This window comes from Nicotiana sylvestris, chromosome 2, assembly GCF_000393655.2.
Source record: "Nicotiana sylvestris chromosome 2, ASM39365v2, whole genome shotgun sequence".
Taxonomy (NCBI): domain Eukaryota; kingdom Viridiplantae; phylum Streptophyta; class Magnoliopsida; order Solanales; family Solanaceae; genus Nicotiana; species Nicotiana sylvestris.
In genome coordinates, this window is record NC_091058.1 from 158,720,879 (window position 1) to 158,738,881 (window position 18,003).

At 36.4% G+C, this 18,003-nt stretch overlaps 2 protein-coding genes across 2 annotated transcripts; one reads left to right on the forward strand and one right to left on the reverse strand.

Annotated features, from left to right (window-relative positions):
- The first annotated feature begins 6,309 nt into the window (after nt 1-6,309).
- Nucleotides 6,310-8,351, forward strand: LOC104247729 (1-aminocyclopropane-1-carboxylate oxidase). The gene is made up of 4 exons (XM_009803814.2): nt 6,310-6,679; nt 6,783-7,009; nt 7,438-7,771; nt 7,857-8,351. Exons 1-4 carry the CDS (start codon nt 6,575-6,577, stop codon nt 8,139-8,141), a joined length of 951 nt encoding a protein of 316 aa, XP_009802116.1. The 5' UTR covers nt 6,310-6,574; the 3' UTR covers nt 8,142-8,351.
- A 1,221-nt stretch (nt 8,352-9,572) lies between these two features.
- LOC104247728 (protein CLMP1-like) lies at nt 9,573-12,427 on the reverse strand. The gene has a single exon (XM_009803813.2). It carries the CDS (start codon nt 12,088-12,090, stop codon nt 9,763-9,765), a length of 2,328 nt encoding a protein of 775 aa, XP_009802115.1. The 5' UTR covers nt 12,091-12,427; the 3' UTR covers nt 9,573-9,762.
- Between the last annotated feature and the right edge of the window lie 5,576 nt (nt 12,428-18,003).

The window sequence follows — 18,003 nt, forward strand, 5'->3', positions numbered from 1 at the left end:
TGTGTATCCAATGTCAAACTACCTCAGCTATGATAGTTTGTCCCCTTCCTATGCAAAATGTCTCTTAACACACTTAGCTGTTTTGAGCCAAAACACTATCTTGAGGCTTCAAAGGATGCAATATGGGTGGCTATAATGCAACAAGAAGTAGAAGCTTTAGAGGAAAATAAGACATGGGATATTGTTGACTTACCTAAAGGCAAGACTCCTATAGGATGTAAGTAGGTATACAAAGTAAAGTACAAAGCTAATGGGGAGGTGAAAAAGTTCAAGGCTAGGCTTGTAGCCAAAGACTTAAGCCAAAAGGAGGGTCTGGACTATAAGAAAACCTTTTCTTCGGTGGTCGAAATGGTCATTGTCCGATTATTCATAGTTGTGGCAGCTTCTAAGCATTGACACATCTATCAAATGGATGTGCACAATGATTTTACAAGGAGATCTGTTTGAAGAAGTATATATGTAACTTTCACAAGGGTATAGTACCAAGGGGGAGTCCAAGACCAAAATGTGAAAGTTAAAAAAATTACTCTACGGCTTGAAGGAAGCTTCCAGACAATGGAACTTAAAATTGACAGAGGCACTTCAGGATGTAGGCTTCGTTCAAAGTCATTTCGACTATTCTTTTTTTACACACCAAAAAGGTTCAACCTTAATTGTCATATTGGTTTATGTGGATGACCTTCTGATGACTAGAAATGATCTATACTTTATCAAGTCTACTAGAGACAACTTACAAAAGAAGTTCAAGATGAAAGATTTGGAGGAACTCAGGTCCTTTCTAGACATAGAATTTGCTAGAACCAAAGCTGAAATTTTGATGAACCAAAGGAAGTATGTACTTGATTTGATTGTTGACTCTGGGCTAGGGGGAGCTAAGCTAGTCTTTACCCCATTAGAGTGCAATCAAAAATTGACATCAGCTGAGTTTGATGAATCTATTATGTCCGCATGTGTAAAGGATAGTGATTTGGTTGATGCTGAACCTTACCAAATGTTGGTAGGAGGATACTATATCTCACCATGACTAGGCTTGACATAGCTTATGTTGTTCAGGTCCTAAGTTAGTTCATGCACAGACCAATGAGGTCCCATATAGATGCAACTCTGAGGCTGATCAAGTATGTGAAGAATGCACCAGGATTAGGCTTGTTGATGTCTTTTGAGCAATCTAGCCATTTGGTAGCATAATGTGACTCTGAATAGACAGCATGCCCATAGTCAAGAAAATCTGTCACATGCAATCTAGTTAAGTTTGGGGGTTCTTTCATCTCTTGAAAATTCAAGAAGCAAAATACAGTCTCAAGGAGCTCAGCCGAGGCAGAGTATAAGAGTATGGCCTCCATAGTAGCAAAACTTTCATGGCTTATGCGGTTGTTCAAAGAGTTGGGGTTACAGTTCAGCTGCCTATTGCCATGCATTGTGACAATAAAGCAGCTATTATCCCATCTATCAAGAGCGAGCAAATTATGTCGACATTGATTGCCATTTTGTGAGGGAGAAACTGCAGCAAGGCCTTGTTCAGACTCATCATATTAACACCAAAGCATAATTGGTTGATATCTTCATTAAGGGTTTTGGAAAGGCACAACATCACTTTCTACTTAGCAAGGGGTCGAAAACTTATTCTTACCCTCCAACTTGAGGGGAGTATTAAAATTAGTGATGCTAGTGGTGTTTAGCTTTATCAGTTGTTGGTTGTTAGTTATAACTAACTTACACTAGAGTAGAGTTAGAGTGACTAGAGTTACCATTAACTATAGTTAGATACTGGAGTTAGATTTTTATTTTCTTCTTTATATTATATATAGATATACTAATACATTTTAGAATTAGATTGAGATATTACACTTTCTCTCTCCTCTTCTAGAGTATTCCCTAGATTCATTCCATGCGATCTTTTTCTCCTTACAACCAATAGAGTGCTTCAGCTCAATAGTTATGGCAGATTTCCATGGATAGCTGAATTTAACAGATATTATTCATATTTAATTAATTTTTATAAAGTTCATTATGCAACCCATTTTTAATATATAATATAAACAGATAGTTATTATTTTTATCCATTTGCCACTACTATATCATTCTCATAAGATGGAGTTACAGAAAATAACATGAATATATTAGATTTTAATGTGCTCCAAAGTATAAAAATAAACAAACTTTTTAGAGTACGGACTAGAAACGAAAAAGTTTCGTGGAAAATAGATAGAAAGAAGCATAATCCACTTTTGAGTTTTGCTGCGTCATTCAATCAAATCCACAGTAGTAAAGCACTAAAATAAAGAGAGAGGAGACCAGACACGCATGCTACCACTCTTCTCCATATTCTGCCTTTCTTTCTGCTCATTCTTCATCAAACTTTTTTTATGGTAAAGTCCCATTCAATGTTGATGCTGTTACTGAGTACAATATATTTTTCATAAATAAGTAAAAACATTGGAAATTGCCGAAAGATCAAATGCCGAAATAAAATGCCTGTCGCTTGTCACATATGTTTTTTTTTTTTTGGGTGCAAAAGATAACTTACATATATTAAAAGATGCGTATAGGGGTGTGGTGCTCGTGCGCCATATTGCATATACTTGTCGCATATGTTGCTCCCCTAGTTAACATTTCATTTTCAGATATATGTCCCATAGATTATGATTTATGTCCCATAAATTTTTAAACATTTTATTATACTTTTTTTTTACCTGTTTCTCAAAAATGACTGCACTAGTTATTGGGGGCATGCGGAGTCTTGTGATCTCTAGAATCATACGTACTAACTACTTTATATATTTATGCTCAAAATTCTTGACCCCAACTTCACTTTATCTTTTTAATGCACAATCCAATAGATAATAAGTTACAATCTAACTTATCTTAATGAGTGGAATAATTATTTCTCAAATTTGCCTTTACCATTAACAATTCTCTCACCCATTACTACCGTCCTGAACCACTAAACACGTAGAAATTGAATTAATTCGATATAAATTTTGATTGTGATTTTGTGCGCGCGCATCATTTTTACCGTCAAGGGTTGTGGTAGATATGAATATATAAAAGACTGTTGAACCCTAAATTATATTATAGATTATTTCAAGTTTGAATGGAAAATTTTGATAGGGAGCACTTTCTTTTTTAATGAACCTTACATGGCTCGAATTTGAATTAGTGAAGGCTCCAAAGCGTGTATCAAATGCCGTTTTGGAAAAATATATAAAAATAAAGTTCATTTTAAATAAAAGCAAAATACATAAGTTACCCCCTAAACTATGCACCAAATCCCTATTACACACTTTCTGAGCACGAAAATTATCTTACACACTCAACCTTTTCAGAGTGTGTCTAATACACGCCTCTTTTTTCTTGACCAGTTTAGAAAAATATGTGTAATGTCACGCACCAATAGGATGATGACACGCGTCATTGTTATTTTTTTTAAAAAAATATTTAAAATTACTTTTATACCCCCAATTTAAAGAATCCTCTAACATCTCCATCTTCTTTTGCCTTCCGCCACCGGAAAAAGTCATTATCGTCGCTTCTTAACCTTCACGCAAATTCAGTTTTTATAACAAACCCAAGACCAAGAATGGAAGAGATGAAACTAAAATTGTAACTCCTCTGTTCCGCATTTTCTTTCTCCATTTTCAGGTCTCGTAACACAACCAAACAAAGCAAATCAAAGTCAGATTTTCGTTTTCATAAATTAAACAACTTCAGTGCGAATAAAATCTCAAATCTTTCTTTATATGACGAAATTGAGTTGGGGATTTTATAATTTCAGTCGTTCTCATGAAATACAAAAAATTATTATGTAAAGATTAAATGTTTATATGGGTTTTAATGATTGAAAATGAAGCACGAAAAGTTTGGAAGGACAATTTAAAGAAAAATTACAATACCTTTATTAAATTCTTTAACATGAGTTTTAGTGGGTTTTGTAAATTGCAGAGGAAGACTAAACAGGAGGGGAGTTTGGGGAAGACCGGAGGGGGAGGGGGGTTGCCCTGGTAGGTCGGGGAAGACCGAGATAAAAGGGTAGCTTGGCAGCTTTTTGAATTTGATAAAAATGGAAATAAGAAAATATTACTACTATTATTTGGCACGTGGCACTAAAATATGGATTTCAAAAGATCTTTACAAATTTTACGTGCTCGATTTTTCTTGTTAAGCACGCGCGAGCCACGTAACAAAAGAGGTGTGTATTAGACACACTCTGAAAAGGTTGAGTGTGTAAGATAATTTTCGTGTCCAGAAAGTGTGTAATAGAGATTTGGTGAATAGTTTAGGGGGTAACTTATGTATTTTGCCTTAAATAAATAAAAAAGTACAATAGTAAAATTCACAGCACGAATTCGATCTCATATTTTGTGTCGCTTCATTTAAACCCATATTTCAATATTATTAAAAAATTTGTTTCACCAAGTTCCTGACATTTTTAGTGACTTATAACATCACATGTATAAGTTTCTTACATTGTCGTGCGCAAGCTTAAATAATGAAATATTTATCAATTTTAATCCAATCAACCATTATTATGACTCCTTGAATAAGCAGTTGATCCCGATATAAATCCTTTCAAGGGAAAAAAATATTTATTTGCATGACTAAAAATAATGTTAGATTCATGAACAATTTTGTCCCTTCGTAGGGACATCTGATTAAAAAGATTCATGAACAATTTTATAATGGACTAGAAACACTTCCCAAACTTTATTAAACGACGACGCTTCTACTATTCAAGAAAAAGGACAAACTGTTTTATAGCAACCACTGCTAATTATAAATTCTATACTTAAAAAGAAGAAAGCGTCAATTAGTAGAATAATAATATAATAATCCAGGAAATAATAAATAAACCAGCCGGAAACGTAATTATAATTTGGAGGGTTTTTTGCACGTGCACAATGATTATGGATTGATTCCAAAGATTATGAAATTTAAGTCGGTGGGATTTGCAATATTAGGAACTCTTAATCTGTAGCAATTAATTTGATATACACACATTAAAGTTGGACTACAATTAATTAATTTATCCTTCAGTACATACTTTTTATTGCTTGTAATATTTGCTGAAAAGTGTCATTTTCTTACGTACTTGTACCCCTCTTAAAAATTAAATCGATCATTAAGGTTGGCCAAGCAAAGGGCCGAAGGGTACATCGAGTTATAAAAACTTGATACACATTTTTCTTCAAGAATTTTGAAACCCCATATCGCCCTTAGGTTTTAAAAATCTTATCAAACCTTGTAACATAAGTCACATCATTATCTTAAATAGTTCTAAAAAAAATAGAATCACAATGTAAATAAAAAATTATAATTTAAAACATCTTTTCATCAATGCTCGATATATATTTCGAGGAAACTAAAAAAAATAGCAAACATGTAATGTTCCTCTTCTATTAAAAAAACAATTCACTTGCCAATTGCCATGTAATAAATTTGCATAGTGTGTATTAGCTTTGCCCACATGTGAAGAAACTATGCCTTAATCTAAAAAAAATTTGCATGTGAAGAGGGACATCTTGTTTCAAGAATAATTATAACTATGCCTTAATCTACAAAAAAAAAAGAAAGTTGGAATCGTTTCGGTCCAATCAGGGGTGGCTCTAAAGGCTTGGCTAGTGAAGCCATTGTCTTAGGTCTCGAAAATTTGAAAGCCCCAAATTTGCTTTAAAATCTTATTATTATTATTATTATTATTTACTATAAAATTTATATAAAGAAAAATATTATAGTATATCTTTTTATTATTTGATTGAGGTTATTTTACACTAATAAGTACATAAATTATGATAATTTTCTCACTTATTAATTAATATATTTGCTTCACTCTTCAATTTTAGTTTTATCCGTTTAAATAGGAATTATGTTATATATATTGACAACATAATAAATTTCTTTTACAATCTTCTCTGAAACTGCATGAACACAAAAGTATTCATGCACCAATTTTCTTTTAGTGTAATTCAATATATTATATTAGGTTATTTATAATTTATTTTAGATATTCACCAATAAATGCTACTAATTAATAGAACGAAGTACAATTATTGTTTAAATTGATCAGAAGGAATAAATTTTTTTGACTCAAAACTTAAGTTATTATGTTATGTACATTTAGTGTAAAAATTCTATTAGAATAAATTTAAGGTCTTTCAATATGGTTTCGCATTAGGTCACAAGATGAATTCAATTAGTCAAAATTCAATGGGAAAAAAAGAAGCAAAGAGAACTAGTTGTACTATTGCGCTGATTAGGCTGAGCCCCACGAAAAAGAGAAGACATAACAGTAAATCATGGCTTATTAGTAACATTCAGCCAAAACTGGTAGGTCCTAACAACATGTAGTCACATACCATCCTCCACGAGTCCTGTTCCCATTTCCCACTTCGTAGATTTCATCCTTTTTTTTTTTGGTTAAGTATAGATTTCATATTTTATTACTTTGTAAATATTTTAAATCGTTAAATTCTTTATCTTTAATGCCTTGTTAAAGTCCTATAAATACCCGTCCAAGTAGCCATTCATCTCCATCCTGCACAGTAACAAAATACATAGAAAGAAAAGAATTAGAAAGATGGAGACTTTCCCAGTGGTTAACATGGAGTTGCTTAACACTGAACAAAGGGCTGCAACAATGGAGACAATAAAGGATGCTTGTGAGAACTGGGGCTTCTTTGAGGTATAACATCATTAAACTACATACCTATATAATTTTCTCTCATAAAAAATGATATATATATATATATATCGTGTATTGTAATAACATGTGCAAATATATGAAGGTGGTAAATCATGGGATCTCTCATGAGCTTCTGGACACAGTGGAGAAGTTGACAAAGGGACACTACAAGAAGTGTATGGAAGAAAGGTTTAAGGAAATGGTGGCAAGTAAAGGGCTTGAAGCTGTTCAGACTGAAATTAAGGATTTGGACTGGGAAAGTACTTTCTTCTTGAAACACCTTCCTATTTCAAACATCTCAGAAGTTCCTGATCTTGAAGATGAATACAGGTCAAAGGATCTCTAATTGTGCTCCAACTATCTGGAATTTTTCACTTCAACTTTTAACCTGCATATGTTGGACCACAAGATTTAATTCAATGGATTCTTTTTCCCCTATGGATTTGCTTCTACCTGAGGCAGATTTAAGGCGGCTTTTGTCGGTTCAACTGAATTATTACTTTTCGAGCCGTGAAAGCAGCCTCTTGCGGGAATGCAGGTAAGACTGCATACAATAGACCCTTGTGGTCCGGCACTTCCCGCACCCTGCGTATAGCGGGAGCTTAGTGCACCAGGCTACCTTTTTGTTCAAATTATGTACTACTTTGTACTATATTTGATTAAAAAAATCAAAAATTTATACATAGAATCAAAACAAACTCATGCTCTAGATCCCGAATTCAACCTTTGATTTGCTGACTTTACATGAAACATGACAGGAAAATCATGAAGGAGTTTGCTGAAAAGCTAGAGAAATTAGCTGAGCAACTTTTGGACTTGCTCTGTGAAAATCTAGGACTGGAGCAAGGTTACTTGAAGAAAGCCTTTTATGGTTCAAAGGGTCCTACTTTTGGCACCAAAGTTAGCAACTATCCACCATGCCCCAAGCCTGATTTGATTAAAGGCCTCAGGGCTCACACTGATGCTGGTGGAATCATCCTTCTATTCCAAGATGACAAAGTCAGTGGTCTCCAACTACTCAAAGATGACAAATGGATCGATGTTCCACCAATGCGCCACTCCATTGTCATCAACCTCGGAGACCAACTTGAGGTAAGGATTTAACTTGTATACACTGTTATTGTAAAGAGTGTTTACATTATCAGATATGATTTTTTACTATTTGGTTAACTTTTAGGTGATTACAAATGGAAAGTACAAGAGTGTGGAGCATAGGGTGATTGCTCAGCCTGATGGAAACAGAATGTCCATAGCTTCGTTCTATAACCCGGGGAGTGATGCTGTCATCTATCCAGCACCAGAATTGTTGGAGAAAGAGAACAAAGTCATTTATCCTAAGTTTGTTTTTGAGGACTATATGAAATTATATGCAGGTCTTAAATTCCAGGCTAAGGAGCCAAGGTTTGAAGCAATGAAGGCTGTGGAAACTACTGTCAACTCTGCCCCAATAGCTACTGTTTGAGACTTTGATGGAGTATTAATTAGAAAACTGATTAATGAGAAGAAAATGGCTTAGTGTTAAGATTATGATGATGTAATAATGATTTGCTTATGTTGATTAGTGGGGGTGTTTTTCTTGTTTTATGCCACTTGGGGTTTTTCATGTACTGTTGTCTTGTAGTCTAAGAGGAGTTTATTGCTATGTTCTCAAAAAAGTTCCTTTTAACTTGAATTAACTCTTTTCTAGCAAAATTACCTTGAATTTTCCAAAAATTACCTTGTCAGTGACCTGAGTGCGAGAACTGAAACTCAATATGAAAAGCACTTAACAATATCCAAACCGAATATCCAGTCAGAATTTATATATTTCAAGAACATTCATTTGGTAAATCTAAGATCGTACACTGCACTGGTAGTTTTCTTTCCTCCCCGGCCAATGAGCGTTAAACGCGTGCAGATTTCAGAAACATTAGTGACAAAATGTAAACCAGCAAACAATGTTATGCGCTATGTCAGAATTCAGGAGCATCATACCTATACAGAGTTATCTCATGTGCCCTTAATGGCTAGAACTGCTTGGATTATAAAATAATAATCTTCTGGAACTACCAGATGAAATGACAAAAAATAGATTAATCCTATTAAAGACATAAAGAGACAGGTTAAAAAAAACAGAATTGGACTCAGAAAGGGATGTAGAGGAGGGCAAGAATTTGGATCTTGCTCATTACACACAGAGCACACATTTCTTTTCTTTTACGATGGTGATGTCCGGATCAGCATGAAGCACAGCTCAACTAAACCATTGAGCAGCCCCCTATATCTCACATGCACAGGGACCAAGTAATCCGGTACACCAAAGAGTTGAAGCAGATAGCTGATCATCGGGCCTAGGTTCTCCAGGTTGTTACTACTACACCTTAAGCACTCAATAATGGCCTTGGGGTTCATAGATCCAACATAAATATTTAGCTAACACCTACAGTTCCGAGATAATGCTATCGCATGGACCAGATCACAAGTTATAGCTTCAGATATAGAGAAACAAAAGCTTCAATATTAAACCCTTAAACCTATACCTCGTAGAACGATATGGTTCCAGCTCAACAATAATCAGCTTTCACCTTTTTCCCCATTTCAAACAAGAAATCAAAAGGTTGAGTGAACTTTTCAGAAAGTGAAAGCAATGAAAAAGGATATGAGCAAAAAACGACATGGTTGGCCAGCTTAATCTTCCTTTGTTATTACAAGAGAAATTGATATAGGGAACAACTAAGTCAAAGCAGCTGGCTTTCTATGAATCAATTTGAAAATGTCCAAAAAACAGTTATAGTAGCTTTGCATTAAGTTCCAAAATCCCTTTCAAAGGTAGTAACAATTATACTAGCAACAACGTCTCTTCAGCCATGACACACATGGAATCTGAAATATGTACTTCCAATAGAGAGCAAAATAAGAGAAAGAAACCTTTGAAAAACTGTATGTCACAAATTGATAATTGTTTCCATCACACGATTCTTGTTTCATCATGAATGCAGATCCTAAATGTCTAATTGATGTTTGAAAGCCAAAATTTTCTGGTTTCACGTATGTAAATTTTTTGTAAAGAAATAATTATTGCAAATTTATTGTCAGGTCACCGCCTAAGCTTGACTAGCATCATTCTTGTTATTCGAATTATCAGCCCCTTCAGTCTTCGGGCTCTCAACCATTTGCTGAGAAGCTTCTTCATTGGAACAATGATTTTTCAGAACTGTTGAGATGTCAATCTCAGAAGCTCCAGCAAGCTTAAATCGCTCGACTGCAGTATCAAGGTTCTTCTTCCAACCAGTCATCCCCAATTTACATTCAACTTGAGACCGCTCAAAAAGCATATTACCCCAAAACAAATGTATTTGAGATCTCATTACAGCAGCTTGCTGCGCAGCCTCATCAGCTGAAATTTCACCTGGACCACCTGCAGCCGACATCTCAGCTTCAGGACCGCTTCCCTGTTTCTTCCTTCTCCTTAGTAGTTCATCTTTCTTGCTTGCACTAGGATCCCTTAGTTCATTAGCCCTCAGCTCCTCCAGCTTTTCCCACATTTCAGTCGCTGCTTTCATTTTCTCTTCTGCACTTCCAAATAGAGCAAGCGTCTCAGTAGGATCCCAATTTGACAGGTCCTCTTTCTTAGCCAAGACAAAAGACCAGTGGAGTTTTGCCATTTCAAATTGCTGCTGCCCTAATGCCAGCAACCCCTCATAAAAATCTGGTTTAATCAAGAGAGCCTCCTCATACTTCTCTTTGGCCAGAGAATATTTTTCTTTCACCCAGTCATAGGCTGCTTGAAGCTTAGTAGCCATCATCTCCTTTGAAGCAGAATCATCGATCGGCATTCGTTTCCTGGCCGCGCACATGTGAACATTTCCCCAGTTGAAAAAAGCCAGAGCAGCCACTTCCTGAAACTTTAATGCAGCCTTGTCAAAGAGAGCTTGAGCCGCTTCACTTGTCACAGTTTCCTCAAGGGCTTCAGAGCTGAGCTCCATTCCGAGCTCATGCAAGTCAATGTGAGCATCTGGATCAATGCCAACGTGGGTCCTGAATAACTGAGCAAACTCGAACAGCCAATCATCCATCTCAACTTCCTTACATTCAGGATCTTCCGTTGTGGTTTTCTCTTTGGTAGTACCCTTCTCTGTCTTGTTAATCTCACTGTCCTGAGTTTCCATCATGGAATCACTTAGTGAAGAATGGGATCCACTCTCATCTTCTATAGTCTCCTCACTCTCGACAGGCCTCTCTTCCTCTTCCAACAAAGCTGGTTCTTGTTCAGGACTCACCTCAACAATATGCAATCTCAACATCCCAATGGAGTCACCTTCATCTGCGTCAGGGTCTTTTGGTACTAAACTATCAACCCAGGACTCGGCCAATCTAAGCTCACCGGTGCAGGTAATAGTTACTAAATCACCATCACCGTCCTTATATTTAACAAGAACAGACTTAGACATTGGAAACCGTTTTGTAACAATATCCCTCAACACTCGAAAACTGCAATTTACAGGCATTTGGGCAAGCCTTATATCATGATCATAAACAAGCTTCAATGGCCTCCAACGAATCACAGCATCCTTAGAATGTCCGTGGACTGTAAGTGATGCTGACAAAGAAGCCAGCTCCTTCTTGTCATCCCTACTAGGACTTGCATTTGGTTTAGAAGGACCATTTGAAGGCTTCAAGACAACCCTCGGCATCTGAACTTTGCCCTGAGTACCATTTTCAGCAGGCTTAACACGAGAGGGCTTATCTGGTTTATTATTAGCTGATACAACCGAAGCCCCAGCTGAAGGTGTTAGCTTCTTAGACATTGATCGAGAAGGTAAACACGGTCCTAGACCGGCAATAGAGGCTGCACCCACCGCAGACGCACCAAGGGCAGCTGGAGATGGGCGGCTCCAAAGGTCTTGCTGGCGAGGACCAAGTATCATACTCAATCGCCCTGCAATTTCCAAAGCATCCCGGTGATTCCTGTCAGCATCCAGTAGCATCTGCACATCTTGCATTGCCATTTCATACTTTCCAACAGCCTCAAATGCACGAGCCCTTCGTAGAAGGGCCCTAACAAAATGGGGCTGAACCTGAAGTGCCATAGTACACTCAGAAATAACAGAATCATAATCAATGGGCTTCATTTGCATCAAACACGCCGCTCTATTGCTGTGGAATACAGCTCTTTCTGGATGTGTCTTTGGTGTAAGTTTGAGAGCATTCTCATATTGTTGTAAAGCACCTACAAAATCCTTAGCCTGAAATCTTTTATTTCCCTCTTCTTTCAGTTCATGAGCTCTTTTTAAGAAAATGGATGAGTCCAAATCAACAGTACCATTAACAGCAACAGGTTTATGACTCTCCCCTACAGCCCCTTGATTCTGATTTTGAATTTGACTTTGAGCAACACCACCCTTTTTCTTCCTACCACCTGATTTCCCCATATAATTATCCCTTTAAAAAACTTTTCAAGATTCAAACTTTAATAATTATAAGCCAAGAATAACCATAATTTATCAAAACCCCACTATTTGGTTTGCTCTATAAATCAAGAAAGAATAGAAAAAGTAACTTACAGTTACAGGTACAAAGTTTACACCTTTGGTGGAAAACTGAGTGTTAGTTATAAGATAGAATCTTGAAAAGCCAGATGCTGAATTGAGGGAATGATTGATTTGATGAGATGGGTGTACGAGGGAAGCACTGAGGGTTTAGTGCAAAGGTTTTTGGACTTGAACCCTAGATAGAGGAGGTGTGTGTTGTTCATTGTTAGATTGAATATCCCCTGTAGGCCAGGATAATTTGGTCCATTGTTAGCCGTAGGATGGTGATCTAGTGCTGGCATTGACCGTAGATCTTTTTTCTGTTATTGGATAATTACATTAGGATTTATGGGCAATGAGAACGACCTTAACTAACTTATTATATGTGTTGCTGTGGAAGTTAGAAGGAATGCAGGATGAAGACGTCACATAAATCAGATGTTGTATGTTTGTTAAAAGGCAAAATACATTAGTTAGCTACTTAACTATGAACCAAATCCATGTTATACATTTTTTGTGGACGAAAATAACTTTACACACTCAACCTTTCCAGAGTGTGTCAAATACACACTATTTTTGCTACGTGGCACGCACGTGTTTAACAAAAATTATAAGCGCGTTAAACTGTAGAAATTTTTATCTCAATTCTTACTTAAAGGACACGTGTCAAAATTTTAAATTTTTGCTTTTTAAAATTATTTTGTTTCCCTTCACTTTAACTCACCCCTCCCTGTTCTTCTTCCCCAGAACCCCGCCCCTATCAATTTGTTGCTGACCTTCCTCCTTTCCCATTTTCATCTTCTTCCTCATCCATTTTCCACCATCTTCTTTGTCCACCATTTTAAGAATAATAATAATATAAAAGGGCTTTGGAAGAAATTGATAAAGAAAGTTAAAAGAAATCTATATCTAAGAGAATTCTATAGATCTGGGTTTGAATCATAATTAAGTAGTAACAAATTAAGAACACAAATTTAATGTGGTAGAATATTAATTTGGTGTTGAGGGATATTAGAGATGAACCAAAAGATGCCGAGAATTAATTGATTCTATTTGTTATTTACATGTCATTTTTATAAAGTTGTTGTTTGTTGCTTGCGCTTTCATCACTTTGGTTGCTTATTTGCACTGAATAATGTCACAGATTCTGGCCATAATCAACTGTCAAAACACCTAGTCTTTTATTTTATCGGAGAAGATGACCGTGAATCGAGCAACCATGGATTTGGCCATAACCAACTTTAATGAAGTTTTGAGTTTCGCATCCTATTTCTTGTGTTAGATTTGAATCTGGACTCACAAACTCGTGATTAATGTACTTGAGTTCCTAATTTTGCTTTATAATCGAAAGGTGATAGTTGTGGATTTTTTATGGTGTTGGCGTCAATGGAGATTCGGTGCAGAAAATAAAGGGATGGAAGGGAGAATAGTTTAGGGGTATATTTGTAATTTCACATTAATTTATTTTATTTCAAAATTAATGACACGTGGTACTATATTATTGGTGCGTGACAGGTGTCACACCTCCTTTTTCGGCTACACCCCGCAAAGGGGCGTAAAAGGGAGTTTTTCCAATTAAAGGACAATCGAAACGGGATTTTATTTAAAGATTCAGAGTCGCCACTTGGGAGATTTATGGTGTCCCAAGACACCGGTTGAATCCCGAATCGAGGAAAATATTGACTCTGTTTAACAGTCTGCGCACCAGAAATCCGGATAAGGAATTCTGTTAACCCGGGAGAAGGTGTTAGGCATTCCCGAGTTCCGTGGTTCTAGCACGGTCGCTCAACTGTCATATTCGGCTTGATTATCTGATTTTAATACATGTTGAACCTATGTGCGAATTTTAACTTTTAACCGCTTTTATCATTATTATTATTTTTATCGAGAATTGCAACATCGTGAAAATACATCTCGAACCACGTCACATCAATGCACCCGTGGTTGTTGGCACATTTCAACGCTGTTGAGATTTGGATTTGGGTCGCATAAATGTGCACCCGAGTTTAAGAGAATAAATTATTTAAAGCGCGCCGGAAGTGATTTGCGCGTTGTTATCTTTTGGGGAAGGCCGTGAAATTGGCTAAACGGCCCATCCCTAAGCCTAAGTATTTTAAAACAAATATTTATTGAGGGCCCCGCAATTTTGTATTTTTTATTCGGCGAGGCTCATCTCATTTTTTATTCAAGGATATCCTAAAGCGACTATGATTTCCTATTTATTTGTCTCTAAGAATAAAGAAAAATCCTAATCAATTAGCAATAAAAGTTTGAGCTTCAAATTCGAATCCGTGTCCAAACAAAAGGAAACATCTTCTAGTTTGAACCCGCTACCTAACTTAAGATCCGCCGCCTGCCGTTGCAAATATTAACAAACCAGCTACCATTTCTACAAAATTCAACTTTAGCTTTATTATATGAATTGGGTTATTGGAGTTAATCTATATGGAATACAAAGTCATTTTTTACTCTTTTTACGGTTTGTTAAAAAATGCATCAATGCTTAAAACTGACATCAAGCTAACATTAATCACTAACATTCGAGAACTAACATTAGTTACATTGCTATTTAAATTGATGTTATTTACTCAAGTGAACTCGCGATTTCAGAATTAGACCTATTAAACCAACGTGCTGATTTTTCATAAATTATTTGAACCTGTTTTGTGACATAAACTATTTGAAGCTGTTTCACAACTACTGAACAAAAGAATTAAATACAGTATATTCCATAACTAGTAATCACCAACTGAGATTAATTACAATTGATATTCCATGTTTGTAGAAATAGATTCAATCAGTCCGGTTTATGCATTTCAAAATCATTCCAATACATACTAGGAAATATCAAATGAAATACTGCTTATACATCAAATTAAACACAAAGAAACAGTTATTTTCAGAAATCCATTCCAACAACTCTTTACTTCCTTTCCTTTAAATTTGAGAGCTGTAGAACATGTACCTGGATAACGGAAATACAAGAAGATGAATGAGCGGTCAGCAACAGTAATAGCCAACAACAACCAGTAAACAGAACACCCAGTGACAGATTTGAAAACCAACAGGGTTCCAGCACACTCAATGAAACAACACCCACACCAACCAAGGCAGACCAGAAATAACAAACTCAGCAACCACTTAAAACCTCAGTGAAAACCCAGAAATAATCAGCCTGTTTTTTACTCTCAAATTACCGAACTTTTAAATGTTAAAAATCCAGCCTAGACTCTAAGAAAAATTGGAAGAGAAACGATTTTCTTCCTTTAAAACCAACCCCCTCTGTGTAAAATCTGTACTGTGTAAAACCTATCCTCTCCAGATTTTTCAGAAAATCCCCCTCTCCTCTCTCTAAAAAAAAACTCTCCCTTTTGATCTTGAAATGACCCTATTTATAACCCAAAACAGGTATGAGCAACATATTTTAATCAATCCATTTTAAATCATTTCATACCATTATGTTTTGTTCCCCACACTTGCATGCCTTGTCCCCCACTATATTAAACAATGCATTATTGCCCACTACCACATGTCTTGTCCCCCACCATGTATTAAACAATGTATTAATTCCCACCATCATATGTCTTGTCCCCCACTAGGTATTATTTTAATATTATTAATGCCTAGTGGACGGAGCACTCAAATTAATCATTTTTTAAGACTCAAAATCCCGAAAATGCCCCTGAAAATACTGAAATTTACCATTCTACCCCATCAACTATATCCAATCCTCCTAAGTCAATTAACCAAACTTTAGCAGCTATAACCAATTTTAATTGAGAAATCCTAACAAATGACTGATTTAAACACATGAAACTAACTCCCAATCAATGACATTAAGATTCATCAAACTCAAATCACAATTTAAGCTTGAAACTCAATTCGGACCAAATATCATCAAAATAAAGATTCAGTGATTAAACTAACACACTTCTAGATTAAACCTAAACAAGAAACAAATGAACGCTGTCAACATACTGGATGAAAACAAACTGATTTTATATGCAAGAAATGATGAACAACGACAAGGAAAGAAACAACATAACATAACCAAGACAAAAACAGAAACTAGAACGAGGCAAGATAATTAAAACAAGCAAGAAGAACTATAGATTCATGAACTTGTACTGCTGCTCACTACGTTCGATCATGAAAACACGCAGCTTGTTACCTTCAATTGCTTCAGAACTTGTAGCATCCTCCTCCTTCACGTCAGCCACCTCCGTAACCACCACCGCCGCCTCCACTTCCACGAGCCTGAGCTTCGTTAACGGTAATGTTACGGTCGTCAAGTTCCTGACCGTTCATCCCTTCGATTGCATCCCTCATGCATTTCTCATCCTTAAAGGTAACAAAGCCAAATCCTCTAGATCTGCCAGTTTCTCTGTCATTAATGATCTTCGAGTCGAGAACTTCGCCGTATGTACCGAAAGTATCAGCTAAGGTTCTATCGGTGGTAGCCCATGTGAGCCCACCGATGAAGCAACTGTATTCTACTTTTGCAGCCACTTTACTACACTGAGAGACGAGAGAAGAGGATAAACCCTAAAGGAAAATATTAGAAAGAAGAGATGGGGTCGTTTGGGGAAGATGAAGACGGGAGGGCAGTCATGGAGGGTGGACGTTTGGAGGACGATGGGTGAAGAAGATGCAGAAGGGCAGCCATGGATGTGAGGTCGTTTGGAGCTGGAGATGCAGGGGGGTTGGTTGGAGAAGATGAACGACGATGAGTGAAGCAGCAGCAGCAACAACGCTGCTTGACGTAGGGACGATGGGGACAGAGAAGAAGAAGAAGGCAGTCATGGGAGGGTGGTCGTTTGGACAAAGATGAGTGAAGCAGCAGCTGCCATGGAAGTGAGGGGGCAAGGGAAGGGGGGTGGTTTGGAGAAGATGAAGAGGAGAGGGGGGCGAGTGGTTTTAGGGTTTTTGGGGTTGGAAAAATGAAAATGAAAAATGGAAGAAGGGGGGGTGTTTGTTTGGGGTTATGAGGCGGACCTGGTCGGGTCGACCCAGTGGGGGTTATTTGGTTTGGGCCTGGTTGATTTAATTTAAAAGGTGGCCCAGTCCGATTTTCTTCTTATTTCCATTGCTTCTTTTTCCTTCTTTTATTTTTTCTTAAAATAAAACTAAAATTCTAAAAATCCTAAATTAGCCTATAAAACTAAATTAACTTATAAAAATGCTAATTAACTCTTAGTAACAATTAACACATAATTAAATAGCAATTACGATAAAAATCAGACAATTTGGACATTAAATGCTAAAAATGCAACGTACATTATTTTTATGATTTTTTTTTATTTTTGTAAAACAAACTTAATTTCTCCTAATTGTAGAATTAAATTCTAAATGCAAATGCGACATATTTTTTGTATTTTTATTAATTTAACAAATAAACATGCACGGACAAATACAAATAATTATCCAAAATGCCACGAAAATTCTCAAAATTGCACACAAAGGAAAATTATTTTATTTTGAATTTTTGGGAGTAATTCTCACATAGGGCAAAAATCACGTGCTCACAGCTGCCCCTCTTTGTCCGAAAACACGAAGAGTTTTCGTGCAAAGATAAAGTGAGCGGATACGAGCGATTTTTGTCCGTTAGAATACTCCGTGTGAAGCAATATTTTTTGAAAGATTTAACCGAACCTTTGCTTCAAAGGTTTCCTACATATCCCTGGCTAGAAGAGAATCAGGTTAATGTAGTTCGGGAAGTTTTGGTAGCTGGGCCTACCATGGGACTGCAATGTTACTGCTGTTGCATGCTGTTATTACTACTTTCCGACCTCCTTATTACACCATGCTGAAAGA